General features: G+C 41.9%; 1 protein-coding gene across 1 annotated transcript in view; it reads left to right on the top strand.

Annotated features, from left to right (window-relative positions):
- LOC307123967 (radixin) overlaps window positions 1-16585 on the top strand; it is a 267415-nt gene that overhangs the window by 172676 nt on the left and 78154 nt on the right. Inside the window, exon 9 of the mRNA XM_079812852.1 lies at window positions 11384-11480. Coding sequence (XP_079668978.1) covers window positions 11384-11480 — 97 coding nt within the window. The remainder of the gene's footprint in view (window positions 1-11383; window positions 11481-16585) is intronic.

The raw sequence follows: 16585 nt of genomic DNA, 5'->3' as shown, positions 1-16585 counted from the left end.
AGTCTGGAAGCCACACCACTCACTGAACTGTCATCCCGTGTAGTCTACATCCTGTTCAACGACTGCACAGCAATGGACTTCAGGATTCCCAAGGCCTACAGCCTGGGATGGCTAGTGAGTCACGACTTCCATGACTTTGAACTCTCAGTCATTGGTCCAATCCCATCTTCAATGATCCCAGAAGGGAACACAGACAACACAGTGTTCACAGCCCCCTTCAAAATCATCTCCAGCGCTTCTGTCATGCCGAGGGCCAAAGATCAAGTGTGCAGAACAGGGCTGACAGAGGACCATCATCTTGCAGTATGCACAGTCACTAGCCAGCCTGCCTGTGAGATTGATGACAGTTCTGCACCTCTGACTGCCAACGCGAAAGATGACACCACAACAGAGGAGCCGTATCCAGGATTTGAGACGCAAGTCCAGAAAATTCTGAGAGACACAGACGTCATAAAGAATGATGCCTTTACAAACTCAAAGCGTCATTTGCCAAAGACTCTTTAGACTGTGGTCTCACTAACCTCCACACAGTGCGCATCCTAACGCACCCTAATGCTCCTCCCACTCTCGTCACGCAGTACAAGATCTCCATCGCCTCACATGAACCTGCGCAGGAGATCGCTGACTCTATTCTCAAGAAGGTGTCATCCGCCCTGCAACAGCGCCTACTCTGCTCCTGTCTGGCCATCCTCAAGCCAAACTGTCACAATGGCCCATGACCCAGCTGGAGCAGGAAGTACCCAGAGTCAAAGAAGCCACAGTCATCTCTACACTTGTTGTGGCCTCAGGATTCTGGACCATTCCAGGGAATCCAGTAGATCAGCACCAGCTGTCTTTCACCTCCTACAACCGACAGCATACTTTCACAAGGTGCCCACTCGGCCATGCCAACTCACCAGCCGAGTTCAACATCTTCCAAAACAAAGCATGCCCAGACACCAGAATGAGAGGCAACCTCATCTGCAAATATGATGTTCTAATGAAGAGCACAACGCTCTTCTGAAGAAGTACTGCCCAGTCGTCTGGACAGAAGCTCAAGCAAATGCCATGAATGAACTGAAACAACATCTGTGCATAGCTCCATGTCTTGCTCACCCTGACACACAACAGGAGTTCCACTTGAAAGCTGGATTCTCCAAACACTGCTTTAGTGCTGGTCTATACCAGAACATGACCAAGACAAAAGACTAGTTGTACAGGCAAGCAAGACATTTCTTCCACCAGAGAGCAGATACTCTGACTGTAAAAAGGCTCTACTCTGCACCGCATGGGCCTTCCAGCGATTTTTTGACTACATTGGAGCACAAAAGGTTATTATAGAGACGTTCCAACAGTCTGTAATGTCCTCAACAGCCAACGCATCCTAGATGGCGTCGTTAACAATTCACATGGTTTATGACCCTTCAGGGCCGCAATGTTGAGGCACGTTATGTCCAGAATCACAAGTCTGCACTGGGAAACGACTCAGTTGCCTGCCAAAACTGTTCTGATGACACACCAGCGGTGACGCTGGACATAGAGGAACCCCAACAACAGACCTGTCACAGGTACTTTGAAAAGAATGCGTGTCAAGGACTGCCCACCACCTACTGCCCACCACCTCCTTATTTCCACTCCAACTATGCCAGACACCGTTTCACATGCCACCTTCCAGGTTGAAACAAAATGGCTTCAAGACAGCAAACAAGTCAGTCAAACACCAACACCTGTTCGAAGCGTGTGATGACATCACAAGAACACGACATGACTGTCCACCGGGAAAAGGTGACAGGACCCTCAAGGCAACCCGGCCTTGACAAAGGCTTGAATGACCAAACTGATTCCCTGGCTAAGACTGGCACACTTCACGACAATCTATGGTCACCTCCCACCCACGCAACCACCCGTGATGGCGCTGCGATAACCCGCAGCAAACAAACTATTCCTGCGACGATTCCAACATCACAGCCGCTTACTCTGGCTCCACAATTTCCATCAATGACACAGCTGACATGCAAGCCTCTGACACTGCCATACAAGCTATGAGTAACCACCTCTCAGACCCCTCCAACCACCCTGTCACGATGTCTGACTTCACTGCTACCACAGGCCTCAGATGACCGCATGACGGCAAACACATGCTGCGTGCAAAAATAAACATTCTGTGGTATGCCTCTGATGCCCTCACAGCGCTAAAGCTTGTGATGCCACAGTGTCAAAAGGGAGGTAATGCTAAATGTATGCCCACAACGCACCATGTGCCGGACACCACGGTACCAGAGCCACAAGACACAGAAGCAAGTGGCATATTGGCCTGGCATGCAACAAGTCGTGTCAGAGTATGTCAGAGAAGTGTCTGGTTTGCTGACAATTCTAACCGGCAAACCCAAACCCCAGAGCCACTGCAACGCAGAGGAGCCACAGTCCCGTGGTCAAAACCTCCAAACAGACTGGGCAGGATCCCTTCCCAGATCGACGAGGGACCACAAGTACTTCCTCACAGTTGTATGCCAGTTCTCCAAGTGAGTAGAATGTCTTCGAGCACCCAACGACACCAAGTTGAACGAACCAATCGAGCTGGGGCCAGCATGCTGAGAAAGTATGTGTCTGCCAACTAGAAAGACTGGGATGTGAAACTTCCGTTGGTGCTCATGGCCATCAGAGCCACCCCACATGAATCAACTCATGTGTCTTCTTTTTAACTTGTGACTGGGTGTCAGACGACCCTGCTGCATCAAACAAGAGACTCTAGCTTTGTCAGAACTTACACTGCTCACCAGCACATTGACAAACTACACCTGAAAACAACAGACAGACCTACAGACTCAAGGTCACTGTTAATGTTGGGCGTTGGCGAGGTAATGCCCAGATCAAGGTACACACCCCAGATGTGGTGGCCTACCACGACAGCAACACACAGCTGTACCTGGCCCCAAGCCTGTGAAGGTGTACATTGACTAAGGACATTCACTACCTCTGCCGTAGCAAGCCATTCCTCTGGTGCAACACCGAAGGAACCTGCGGTTTACAGCCCATGAGAAGCGCACCCAACACCCTGCCGAGGCCACGCCTCACATCCAAGTCATCAAAACTCAAGCGGAGATGGTGGTCTAGTGGGTTAAACCACTGAACTGATAAACAGCGGCTAAAACAACCTCACACCGCAGATCACAGAGACCAGAAGGAACAGACACATGCTCAGAGCCTCACCAACCAGCTAGAGACTGAAGCTCAAACCAGAAACAAAGACTTGAAATGGCTCAGACAGCTGTTGAATCATGAGAGCAGCTGGACAGATCAAGCACAGGACCCATGCAGAACTGTCACTATGGCAAACGCCAAGTACCAGACAAGCCACTGGGCGAAGCCATGGAAGACAGCGCGTCCAACCTGCGCACACCACAGGATGTCCCACAGCCGTCGACAACAACGTCCTCTGCCAAACCCTTCACGCAGGTGTCAAGCGGAGGCTGCACAAGGACAGCTGGACACAACTATCTCAGGGTCACAGGAGCTGCTGACACCAGCAAAATTCGCGTCTGTTGTGAAGTGAATGTCACGCGCGAATTAAGCGAATTTCACGCGCGAATGAAGCGAGTAAACTCAAAATGTTCAAGCGTACAACTTCGCGCGAATAGCGCAAATTATTTGCGTCATTCGCGTCCGGTGTGAATGCTACATTACACTGACATGTATGCTGCTGTTTTTTGGATTCGTCCGATCTGATCTGAATGACAGGAGATAAAAGATGAGTATTGCGTTTGTTATGCTAATGTTTAAATGGCCGCTCTTTAGCATTTCATTTAACCCTTTCCTCTCTGGTGTATTTATTGCGAAAACAAGTTCAGAACATGAATCTTGAGTGTTTTAGCATTCAAATGATGCATAGTTTGGGATAGTTGATTAAATATTTTGTATAAAACAAAAGTAAATAAAAGTACTGGCATGCCCACTTCCTTCAACCCCCCTCCCACAATCCGGTGCGGGATAACAAGTTAATAATTGTGTAATCAATACATCATCCTCAATAAACCCGTCTCCGGCGAGATGACTCCGATAGTTCGAATATTCCTATTTAATAATTGTTTAATCGATATGTCATCCTCAATAAACCCGTCTCTGGCCTGACGGCTCCGATCTTTTGAATATTGCAATTTAATAATTGTTTAATCAATACATCATCCTCAATAAACCCGTCTCTGGCGTGATGACTCAGATCTTTTGAATATTGCAAGTTAATAATTGTTTTATCAATGTGTCATCCTCAAAAAAACCTGTCTCCGGCGTGTTGCCTCCGTTCTTTAGAATATTCTGATCTAATATAACCCCGACCTGTAAAGTTGCCACAATAATAATCATACGCTGTTTGTTAATTGGCCAGAGGAGAACTGGCACCCCGACTGTGCCTGGTTTCTCCTAAGGTTTATTTTTCTCCATTAGGCCACCTGATGGAGTTTTGGTCTCCTTGCCACTGTTGCCTCTGGATTGGCTTGCTCAGTTGGGTTCACAAAGTTTTCAACTAAATATCCAAATAAATCGAATTAAACTAAATTAACCATATAAACTAAATTACTGATCTAATTACTTATCTAATGCCCACATTGTCACTGTATGATAATTGAAATGAGCTAGATGACATCACCGTTTTGTCCAGAGCGTCTGTAAGGCCGAATAAAATTCTGTTGCATTATTTTCTGTTGCATATATCCTGTTTAACTCTGTGAAGCTGCTTTGAAACAATCTGCATTGTAAAAAGCGCTGTATAAATAAAGTTGACTTGACTTGACTGACTTCTCCTATAGCAGTGAATGAGTGTAATTTTTCCTCAGTGACACTACAATGCACTGTCTGAGGTGATACTGTAGTAGACGGCTGCATGGTTATAATTTCTTCCTAATATTATCAATCTTGTACGTAAAGAAGTTCATAAAGTCATTACAGCTGTGCTGTTTACAAACGTCAGAAGTTGAAGCTTTATTTTTCGCTAATTTAGCCACTGTATCAAATAAATACCTAGGGTTGTGTTTGTTTTCTTCTAAGAGAGTCGAGAAATAAGCAGATCTAGCCGTTTTTACGGCCTTTCTGTATGCAATCATGCTCTCTTTCCACGAAATGCGAAAAACCTCCAGTTTTGTTTTCTTCCATCTGCGCTCCATTTTCTGTCCGTTGTTTTAAGGGCCAGAGTGTGTGCTCATTTTCCCAAGGCGTTGGACTATTTTATTTAATCTTCTTTAAGTGCAGAGGAGCAACTGTGTCTAAAGTGCTGGAAAAGAGAGAGTCAATAGTTTCTGTTGCAACATCGAGTTCCTCTAGGCTCTCTGGGATGCGAGGAGATGAAACTGATGGGGTAGATTATTTATAAAGCAATCTTTAATGGCAGCGGTGATAGTCCTGCCATATCTGAAATGAGGGGACGGCTTTACAGCCTTAGCTAAATTAAGTATACACGATACTAGGTAATGATCTGAGATGTCATCGCTCTGCTGCAGAATTTCAACGTTATCAACATTTATTCCATGTGACAGTATTAGGTCTAAAGTATGATTATTGCGATGAGTGGGTCCTGACACGTGTTGCCTAACTCCAATAGAGTTTAGAATGTCTCTAAATGCCAATCCCAATACGTCTTTTTCATTGTCTACATGGATATTAAAATCACCAACAATTAGTACTTTATCTGCAGCCAGTACTAACTCAAAAAGAGAAAATCAGCTAATTCTTTGGTAAAGTCTGTATTTTGCCCTGGTGGCCTGTATACAGTAGCCAGCAAAAATGTCAAATAGGAATTATCATTTACCCTACATAACGTTACATAAAGCACCAAAACTTCAAAATAATTATATTTGAAACTAGACTTCTGAGTAATAGTGAAGATATTATTATAAATTACAGCAACACCTCCCCCTTTGCCTTTTGGATGCGGCTCGTGTTTATAACAATAATCTTGGGGGGTGGATTACTTTTAAAGTAATGTAATCGTCAGGTTTTAGCCAGGTTTCTGTCAAACACAGCACATCTAGATTATTAGCTGTAATCATATCATTAACAATAAGCACTTTTGGGGGAAGGGATCGAATATTCAGCAGCCCGAGCTTTATATTTTTTTCATCTGTATTGAATCTATTTTTTATTTGTTGGACATCAATAAAAAAAAAAAAAAATGTATGGGGTTTTTTTTATTTTATTTACTAATTTACTTTTACTTTACTTTTTTGTATTTTTTTGTCTCTATGTAATAATATCTAGGTGTTAGAATCTCTGTGTTGGGATTTATCTGACTTCTGTGATGTGAGAAAGCTAGCAGACGGTGGGTTATGCCATTCCATCTGCTTCCTTACCTGGGCCCCAGTTAGTCAAGGTTTAGCTCTAAGACTATGTGCCAGGAAGGATGGATGCCATCTTTTTTCAACAGGTCAGGTCTGCCCCAAAAGCTTTTCCAATTGTCTATGAACCCTATGTTATTTTGCCGACACCACTTAGACAACCAGCCATTGAGTGATGATACCCTTCTAAGTATCTCATCACTCTGGCGAACAGGGAGGAGACCAGAGCAAAAAACGTTAGCTGACATCGTACTTGCGAGTTCACACACCTCTTTTATGTTAATTTTGGTGATCTTCGACTGGCGAAGTCGAACATCATTAGTGCCGACGTGAATAATGCTTTTAGAGAATTTACGATTTGCATTAGCCAGCACTTTTAATTTTGCTTTTATGTCAGGCGCTCTGGCTCCCGGTAAACATGTGACTATGGTGGCTGGTGTCTCTATTATCATGTTCCGTGTAATAGAATCGCCAATAACTAGGGCACTTTCAACAGGATTCTCAGCGGGTGTGTCACTGAGAGGGGAGAACCTGTTTGATGTTCTAATCGGAACGGAAGAGCGTTTTTTTTTTTTATCCGCGACTATGCTGTCTCTCAGTCACCCAGTTGCCCTGCTGCATGGGCTCTACAGCCGGAACCGAACAGTGTACAGAGTTCACTAAGCTAGTCACATCCAAAGCATTGTCTAAAGCTTTTACATTCTCACTACTCTCAAATAAAGTCTGGATGCATGTCTCTAATTCGGAAATCTTCTACGTCAGCCTGACTATCTCCTTGCATTTATCACATGTGAAGCCCTGTTTGCCGACAGAGAAGGATATACTGAACATGTAACAGGCAGTGCAAGTGACAATAACAGGAGAAGATGGCATGGCTTAACGTGTTTGTTGATTAATCCAACTCACCCCAGTTGTGTGATGGACTCTGTTGACTAATCCAACTCGCCCCAGTTGTTTGATGGAATCTATTGACTAATCCAACTCACCATAGTTGTTTAATGAACTCTGAAGACAGGAGACCCGGATGCAGAGATGGCAGGCTAACAGGCTAGCAAAATGTTAACACGTGATAGTGATTAAAAGTTAGCGATGTCAGTTTTAATGTGAAAGACAATATTAGACAATATATGGTGATGGGTAAGTTATATTTAGCAGTTTAACCCCCTCAAGTCAACGGTCGCGCCGGCGTGATCGGCTCTCTTTTTTTCTTATCAGTGCCAAAGAGACTCAAATAACTGTCATTTTTTTATCATTCATGTAAGTGTTATATATCATTATATTCTGTTAAGTTTCAATTTTTTTTGTGTACATTCACAATAAAAACAAATTGTTGTGCTTTTTGCAAAATAAGGGAAACAAACATGATTCGCGATCTTCAGACTCTCTCTCAATGATGTCTAATCTGATTCTTTTTTGAAAACGACCTGAAGCTTTGTTAAACCTTGACACAGAAACATGAGACATATGTCTAAAGAAACGTTGAAATGTCAGGTTTTAAATCATGTAAATCAAAACGAAAACAAATACTCTGTGTTTATGTAATCTGTGTGAAAAGTGGGAGATATCAGTCAACTCATTACTGCCTCATTAGCCTACCCGCTAATGAGACCATGGCCACAGCCAGAGGTGGACAAAGTACACAACTCCATTACTCGAGTGAAAGTAAAAGTACTACTAGTCAAATATTACTCTGTTACAAGTGAAAGTTGTTAAAAACTATTTTTACTTAAGTAAAAGTACAGAAGTACTTGCTTTTAAAAGTACTTAAGTATCAAAAGTAAATTTCCTTTTTTATGTCAATGCATTATTTTATTATTGTTGTATAAATGCACGGTGGTTTAAGCCAGTCAGTGATGCTCCATCCGACATGCTAGCATACGACCACCTTGAACTAATTTAAATACTTAAAAGTTACAAAGCTTTTTACAAAGCTGCTGTCACTTTAAGGCAGAATGCACAAATCCTACACACTGATACACATCCGATATTCCCCAACTGTTTACGTTCACTTAAGACATAATCACCTTTGTTCACGTGAATACTTTCCAAAATGAAAATTGACATTTTGTGTGTATTGGTCTGTTTAATTGCGAAAAAAACACATAAGAAAGCTCTATTCAGTACTCGTGCTCTGGCATCTGAGAGGCACAAAAAACCAGACTGAACTGAGCTCTTTCATCAGGCTTTTTCAGATTCATCCTTAAGTCTATGCTTCTCTTTCTCCCAGACATTTACATTTTGCAAAAAAAAAAAAAAAAACACTTTTAAAGAAGAAAAAAAATCATCCACTGACTTGCAAAGCTGCTACAGAAACGACTTTTGACTTCGAGGACCTTGATAGAAATGTAGTGGAGTAAAAAGTACGATATTTGTCTTTGAAATGTAGTGAAGTTAAAGTAAAAGTATCCCTAAAAAATAATACTTCAGTAAAGTACAGATACTCAAAAAGTGTACTTAAGTACAGTACTCAAGTAAATGTACTTTGTTACTGTCCACCTCTGGAGCCCGCGTGCTCATTCAGATTCAAATACAGGCAATCCATGCATCGACGTCCACACACACCTCAACTCAAACAAACAGATCAAGTGAAGCTATGGTTCAGATACATCGCTTTGAGTAATAATCCTGGAATAATTCTCCTCAGGGAAAGCTGATTCTGTAAGGTAGGCTAAGTTTAAAAGTCTCAGTTAGCATCTGTGAATATTAAACGCAAAAAGACTGTTTAAATATAAATCCTGATGCAACATGAAGCAAGACTGTTTAGACAAGATTTATTTGGCCTGTTTTCGTTTTGTATATATTGTATCTTAATTTTAATCAATGTTTTTAATATAGTTGCTTCTTATTTTATAAGAAGTCAATATAACAGACAATAGCCTTAGCGCTCCGTTGCACGCGTCTCATAAATTAACTGAAGATAGAAATGATATTTGAGTATTAATTGCCTTTTTTACAGTGAATTTTGTTTTGTATAAATTGTATATTAATTTTAATCGATGTTTTTAAAACGAATTTTGCTTCATATTGATGTTTAAATAGTATACCCTATGTTGTTGTTGTTGTTTTTTTAGAAAGTTAATTGCTTTCTTTAAACTGAATTTCGTTTTGTATAAATTGTATCTTAATATTAATCAATGTTTTTAAAACGAATTTTGCTTCGTATTGATGTTTAAATATTATACCCTATGTTTTTCTTTTTTTGTTTGTTTTTTAGAAAGTTAATTGCTTTCTTTAAACTGAATTTCGTTTTGAATAAATTGTATCTTAATATTATTCAATGTTTTTAAAACGAATTTTGCTTCATATTGATGTTTAAATATTATACCCTATGTTTTTGTTTTTTTTGTTTGTTTTTTAGAAAGTTAATTGCTTTCTTTAAACTGAATTTCGTTTTGTATAAATGTTATCTTAATTTGAATCAATGTTTTTAATATATTTGATATAATATAACAGGCTGGTATAATACATATTTTAGTATATTTGATACCAATATAGCAGACAATAGCCTTAGCACTGGCTCATGCATTTTACGTGTTTCTGACTGAAGCTGGAAATTATATTTGAGTATTTTGTGTATTTGATCGTTTACAAATGATTCTGAAAATATTTGCCATTGAAATGACTGGGAAAAAGTGTCCCAATCAACCTAAAGTCACCAGATACTATTTGAAATCATAATTGCATTGCATTATGTTGTTTTAAATCCCAAATATTTTACTTATAACATTCATCCTTACCAATTCTCACAATATTACTTTTTTTTTTTTTTTTTAGCTCTTCTTTCAAAAAACATTTCTGATTGAAATCTTGTTTCTTTTTTGGCAGATAATTTAGCTTGCTTTAAGTAAAAACTTTAAGTAAAAAACATTTAGATTTTTCCCCCCAAAAAACTTTTTTTTTGTTTTACTGTTACTGTACTTATCTAGTAAACCTAAAATCTAGTAGGCCTACCTAAAGCTAATTTATTATGCAGCTCATTATTATGCAGGTCTTTGTTTCTCAGGAATGATCACATTATTATTTATGGGATGTTCACGCCTACTCACATAAGGCCTGAGTAAAGATAAAGTGTTTTACAAAATGTAAAAGAATATATTGTTTTATGTGAATGAGTAGGCTCAATGATTCTCACATCAGTTTAAAGCAAAAACTCCGAACAAAAACACCCAATAATCAAAGGGCTTGTGAACACATATCTGTTGTGTTTTGAAGCCTTAATTTTAAAACAATTTTTTTAGTTTTTTCAAAAATTATGCATAAACATTATTCTCTCAAAAATACAAGCATGTACATACATGTTGCTCACATATTATGGTAGCCCAGTTTGTGCTGAATACAGTGTAATTACACTTTTGCCATTAATGTGTTTATAAGCAACTGAAAAATGCACAAATGTCAGAGCATGTCAAAACTTCTAAAGGGCCCCAAAACAGCTCAGACTCATAGGGGTTAAACAACAGGGAATTATATCAAATATAGATTCAAAAGCAAGCAATGCAGATGCAAACACAGCAGGAGACAGGCAGGAGTAATCGATTGCTGCCGTTCTCTTGTGTAAAGAGATATGATCGCTTCATATGATGGACAGATTTACTTTAGGCCTTTATTTACATCTAAACAATGCTTGATACACATACATATAGCTCATCACATATGGTAAACACTAAAGGTTCTGCATAATTATTCTGTGAGTGGCACCCATCCATCCCCACACCCCTGCCTTACAAGCGCTGACTCACACTGTTCTAATGTCTGCCCTATATGATTCGGCCCTTTGCCTCTGGGTAAAGGGAAATGCGGCCTTGTCTTCCCCTTTACAGGAAGTGTGGGGCCATTACTCTGTTCATCAGTAGTGCTCATGCCTATGTCAATAAACTCCAGCGAACACCTCTGATCTACGATCAGAAACTTTACATTCAGGAAATTACTTTCATTCTAAGATGTCAGCTAATTTGAATGTCTGTCTGCAGATAAACTAAATATATTCCTCTGCTGGCTGTTTTTAACATGATTTTCTCTATATTGTTGAGTAAATGTATACATGTTAAAGCTTGTTCATCCCTCTGTTATTATTCTTTAAGGCTTACACCAAAGATTGGTTTCCCATGGAGTGAGATTCGAAACATTTCTTTCAACGATAAGAAGTTTGTCATCAAGCCCATTGATAAAAAAGCACCAGTAAGTATTTTCATGATTATTCAGTTTAAAGTACAGCAGTTATATAAAATTCAAACCACATTTGCATGCTTATTTTGTGATACGGTCTATGTTAAGACTTAATTGCAAAATAAAAAACAATAAAAACATGTTTATATGCTTCACAGCTATTGAACATATTATGATAATACTATTGGAATGTCCAAGTCATGTATGCAGATATTTTAAACATTTGCTGCTGTTCTCTTGTGGAAATACTGGAGATGCTTACTATGTAGGGGTCCAAACACAAAGTTCTAGCACCTTATTAAGATGTTCTTATTATTAGGGGTCCAACCCACATGCCTATTGTGTTTGTAATGCTTAACTTATTTTTTTTCTATCTCTTTTCTGCATTGAGTAAAAAACTTGATATACATAAACCTTAAAAAGGTCTTAAATCAGAGCAGGAAGTCTTAAATTCATGGCATTTCCAAGTCGTGGCATTAAATGTTGCATGCATTGCTTCCTTAGTATTTTTGTCCTGTTTTCAAATACAAATATCTAAATATCTTTATATCAAAACAAATTTACTTGAGATACAAATGTAAAATTAAGTCTTGAATAATTGGACAAAATTAAGTGAGTTTGTGCTTAAACAAGAAAAATATATCTATCTCAAAGCTATCTTGCCATCTATCTCAAAACTAGATGGAGCTGCGGACGATTGCCTTGTTGTGAAGCTATCAAATTCTTCTGCTTTTTTTGTTTGTTCTGCATTTAGTCATTTTTTTCTATCAGTTTTACCAGAGACAAACTACTACCTATAATAATGACTGTAAAAATACTAATGAAACTTTTAACACGGTTTGGTGCCTTTTTAAGTGTTTTTGCATCTGTGTCCACCGATCTGGACGAGCTTACTGATACTATAACATCATACATCAGTTTCTGTGAGGATATGTGTGTCTCTACTAGGATATTGTATCATTTAACAATTATAAACCATGGTTTATAGCAAAACTCAGACAGCTTCATCATGCCAAAGAGGATGCTTACACAAGTGGGGATAAAACTATGTATAACTAGGTCAGAAACACACTGACAAAAGAGATGACTAAAAGAAGTGTTACGTCCACCCCACATCTAGGGGTTTAGGGAGGGAGTAACAAAAGAAAAATTATAATTATAATTACGTAAATGAATAAATAAACGTTGAGGAATCTCCTCGTCCACTATCCCAGCTCTTTTCACTCTTATTACACTATATCACAAACAAAAGATCAGAACAGGAATCTAGTTAACCAGTGTTTTATTAAAGGGGTTGACATAAATTCAGGATTAACATAAGGAACAGAAAACATAAAGCAGATGTAAATAACCAAATCGTCAGGAGACGGCAAGGCCAAAATAACAAACAAAACAGTCTCTTACTAAAGGGTATTAAGTGATCTAAATTCCCTAACAAAGAAAGTTAAAGTCTCTCCCTAACTGAAAAAACATAAACAGGAGAAAACTTAGGAGAGGGTAAACCCAAATAAATTGGCGCCCACCTCCCTACACGGTTACAGGACTCACACCGAGTCCAAGTGGCAGAGTCATTGTGAATGCACCACAAATTCACAATAAACAATACACAATTTGCTCAATTTGCTCAATCGCAACTAAAGCCACACAGCGTCTGGGTTAGTGGAAAAGGGACTCCTCCCTAGCCTCGTCTCACTGCTCTTTTAGATCCACCACGCTCCCACTAATTAAGATCAGCTGCGGGTCGTTTGGAGCGCTGCATGAAGAGAGAGATAGCGAGAGAGAACAAGAGGGAGGGGAGAAAACACATCACACTGTTCAACAACAATTACGTCACGGGACGTAACAGAAGCTACTCTGAAAGGGCTGGGGGGAAAAAACACTTTTCAACCAACAATCTGGCCTCAGTCTGGGTGGGCATGAGGAACATAAAGTACTGGCTGAGGACCTGAATACGTTTTACTGCAGGTTTGAAAAACCCAGTCTCACACCACACACCTACTCTGATCTGCACCTAAACATACACCAACACCTCATGCAATCCCCCTCCTCCCCATCTGCTATTCATTCTTTGTTTATGGTCTGTGTGAAGGACGTCCGTGTCTTCAAAAAACAGAAGACTAGAAAAGCTTTAGGCCTAGACAGTGTTTCACCTGCCTGTTTAAAAGTCTGCACTGACCCCATCTTCACATGGATCTTCAACAGATCACTGGGGCAGGGTGAAGATCTGCTGCTTGAAATGCTCCTCCACTTTCATTCCGGTCCCCAAAAAATCCAAAATGACTGTACTTAATGACTACAGACCCTTCACTCACATCTGTGGTTATGAAGTATTTTGAAAGACTGGTGTTGGCCTACCTGAAGGACATCACTGGACCCCTGCTGGATCCCCTTTAGTTTGCCGGTCTGTGGATGATGCAGTCAACATGGGACGACTAAATTATATCCTGCAACATCTCCACAGACCTGGGACATATGTAAGGATCTTATTTGTCTTATGTCTGCAAGTGCAATACTCCTACTGTTTTGTGCAATATCTTTGTAAAATTCAATCAGTCCTATTTATTAATATTATTATTTACAATACTATAAATATATTCATAATCTATAAATATGTTTATTCTGACTAAAACTCTGTCTTTATACTTTTTTGTATTTTATTCTTAAATTCTAGTATTGTTACAAACAGAGGTGACACAGAGAACAGATGGCAGATGTAAACAGGGTTTATTTGACAGAACCAGGAAGTGAGCAGATGAGGGGAGTATAGAAGTGGAAGTCCAGTAGAATGGTGATGACAATGGGTAATACAATACATTCTTGATTGTAGATCGACAGGACAACGTAGCGATGGAGACAGGGAGCCAGGAGACGAGACGAGGAGACACTCAGGAGACTTGGGAGAACAGATAGGTAGTTAGGTGAGTCCGTGGAAGCAAGCTTTAGTGTGAGCATGTGCAAACTATACCGGACAGTGATTGAGTGCGTTCATGGGGCTTAAGTGCTGGTGGTGATTGCAGTGATGATGACGTGCAGGTGTGTGCAGTACTCGGGTGATTGTGATCGTTGTGTCTGGGAGAGGGTGGAGCCTGGTGTGCTTTTACATTAGTATTCCCAACCTGGAATGTAGGCGCTTCTGAGCGGCGAAGGTCGGCTGTCATCCTGCATCTGCGAAGGGCCCACTGAAGTTGATTGTGGGCTGAGTCCCAGACCCTCTCACTCTCCCGGAATCAGTAATCAACCGCAGGGACATCGGAGGGTTCCCCTGACCACGGGAAGAGGGGAGACTGAACCACTGAAACGTGGTAAGGCCGGTGGTAGGCTGACGGAGTGAGTTCTGTGCGTACTCGGCCCATCCTGGGAACTGGTCCCAGGAGTCCTGGTGGCCATGACAGAAGGTACGGAAGAAACGGACAATCTCCTGGATCTTACGTTCCATCTGCCTGTTCGATTGGGGATGGTATCCTGACGAGAGGCTGACGGTCACACCTAGGAGGGAGAAAAAGGCCTTCCATACCTTGGAGATGAACTGGGGACACCTGTCCGATATGATGTCTTCGGGGATACCATAATAGCGGAAGGTGTGATTGAACATCAATTCGGCAGTTTCCAGGGCAGTGGGTAATCCTCGTAGTGGGAGGAGCCGGCAGGACTTGGAGAATCAGTCCACCACTACGAGGACGCAGGCACAATTGTCTGGGACTGGGAGGTCCGTGATAAAATCCACCCCTAGGTGTGACCAAGGGCGGTTGGGAACGGGCAGAGGATGGAGCTTTCCAGCTGGCAGGTGACGTGGACTTTTCGACATGGCACATCCCTGCACGTACCTTCTGACATCTGCTGACATCTGGAAGCGTTGACGTAGCAGCGTGAGGGTTTCATTGACCCCAGGGGGCGAGGCGAGGCGCCTCTATGCGTTGAAGTGGAACCTGTTCGTCGATTGGTGCTCTTCTCACCGAGAAGACCCCCGAAGATGTTCGGTCGCATCTGTGCTTACCTTTCTACAGGATGGGTTGGAGCGAAGGCTGTCTCCCTCCACCCTCAAAGTCTATGTCGCCGCTATCGCCGCTAATCATGAGCTCGTAGGTGCAAAATCTCTAGGTAAGCACGATCTGATCGTCAGGTTCCTTAGGGGAGCGAGGAGATTAAATCCGCCTCGTCCTCCCTCCATACCCTCTTGGGACTTAACTCTGGTGCTAACTGCACTACAGAGAGAACCTTTTGAGCCTCTGCAGTCAGCTGAGTTGAAAGTTCTGTCATTAAAGACAATACTCCTGACTGCGTTGGCCTCCATCAAGAGGGTAGGGGACCTGCAGGCATTTTCGGTCGACGAATCGTGCCTGGAATTCGGGCCCGGTAACTCGCATGTGATCATGAGACCCCGGCCTGGATATGTGCCCAAGGTTCCCACTACTCCCTTCCGGGACCAAGTGGTGAGCCTGCAAGCGCTGCCTTCGGAGGAGGCAGACCCAGCCCTAGCTTTTCTCTGTCCCGTCCGTGCTCTCCGGACTTACGTGGACAGAACGCAAAGCTTCAGGACCTCAGAGCAGCTCTTCGTCTGTTACGGAGGACAGCATAAGGGAAAGGCTGTCTCCAAGCAGAGGATGGCCCACTGGATAGTGGATGCCATCATCTTGGCTTATCAGTCCCAAGACGTGCCCTGCCCGCTCGGGTTAAGAGCCCACTCCACTAGGGGTGTTGCCTCTTCCTGGGCGTTGGCTCGTGGTGCCTCGCTGACAGATATTTGTAGAGCTGCGGGCTGGGCGACACCTAACACGTTCGCTAGATTCTATAGCCTCCGTGTAGAGCCGGTCTCTTCCTGTGTGCTTACTTCCCATAGTCAGTAACACCGAAGTGCCCGTTCTAGTGTCGGCTTGCTGCGCCATTCCCTCCCCTATGGTAGACGGATGCGTGCGCTTATTCTGCTCCAGTCGAGTTCCCCGGAACGGCAAAACCTGTTGAGTCCTCCGCAACCCGCGGCAGTCGGACGTGGCGGAGCGTTCGACGCCAGGTCTAACACTCGTATGCATTGGTGGAACTTGTGTTAGGCTGGGTTCCATATGTAGTGACCCCCACGGCGGTCCCATATGTGTATTCTTCCACGGTCGGCTCCCTGCGGC

The sequence above is a fragment of the Gobio gobio genome, assembly GCF_949357685.1.
Source record: "Gobio gobio genome assembly, chromosome: 3".
NCBI lineage: Eukaryota > Metazoa > Chordata > Actinopteri > Cypriniformes > Gobionidae > Gobio > Gobio gobio.
This window is presented reverse-complemented; position numbering and strand designations above follow the sequence as displayed.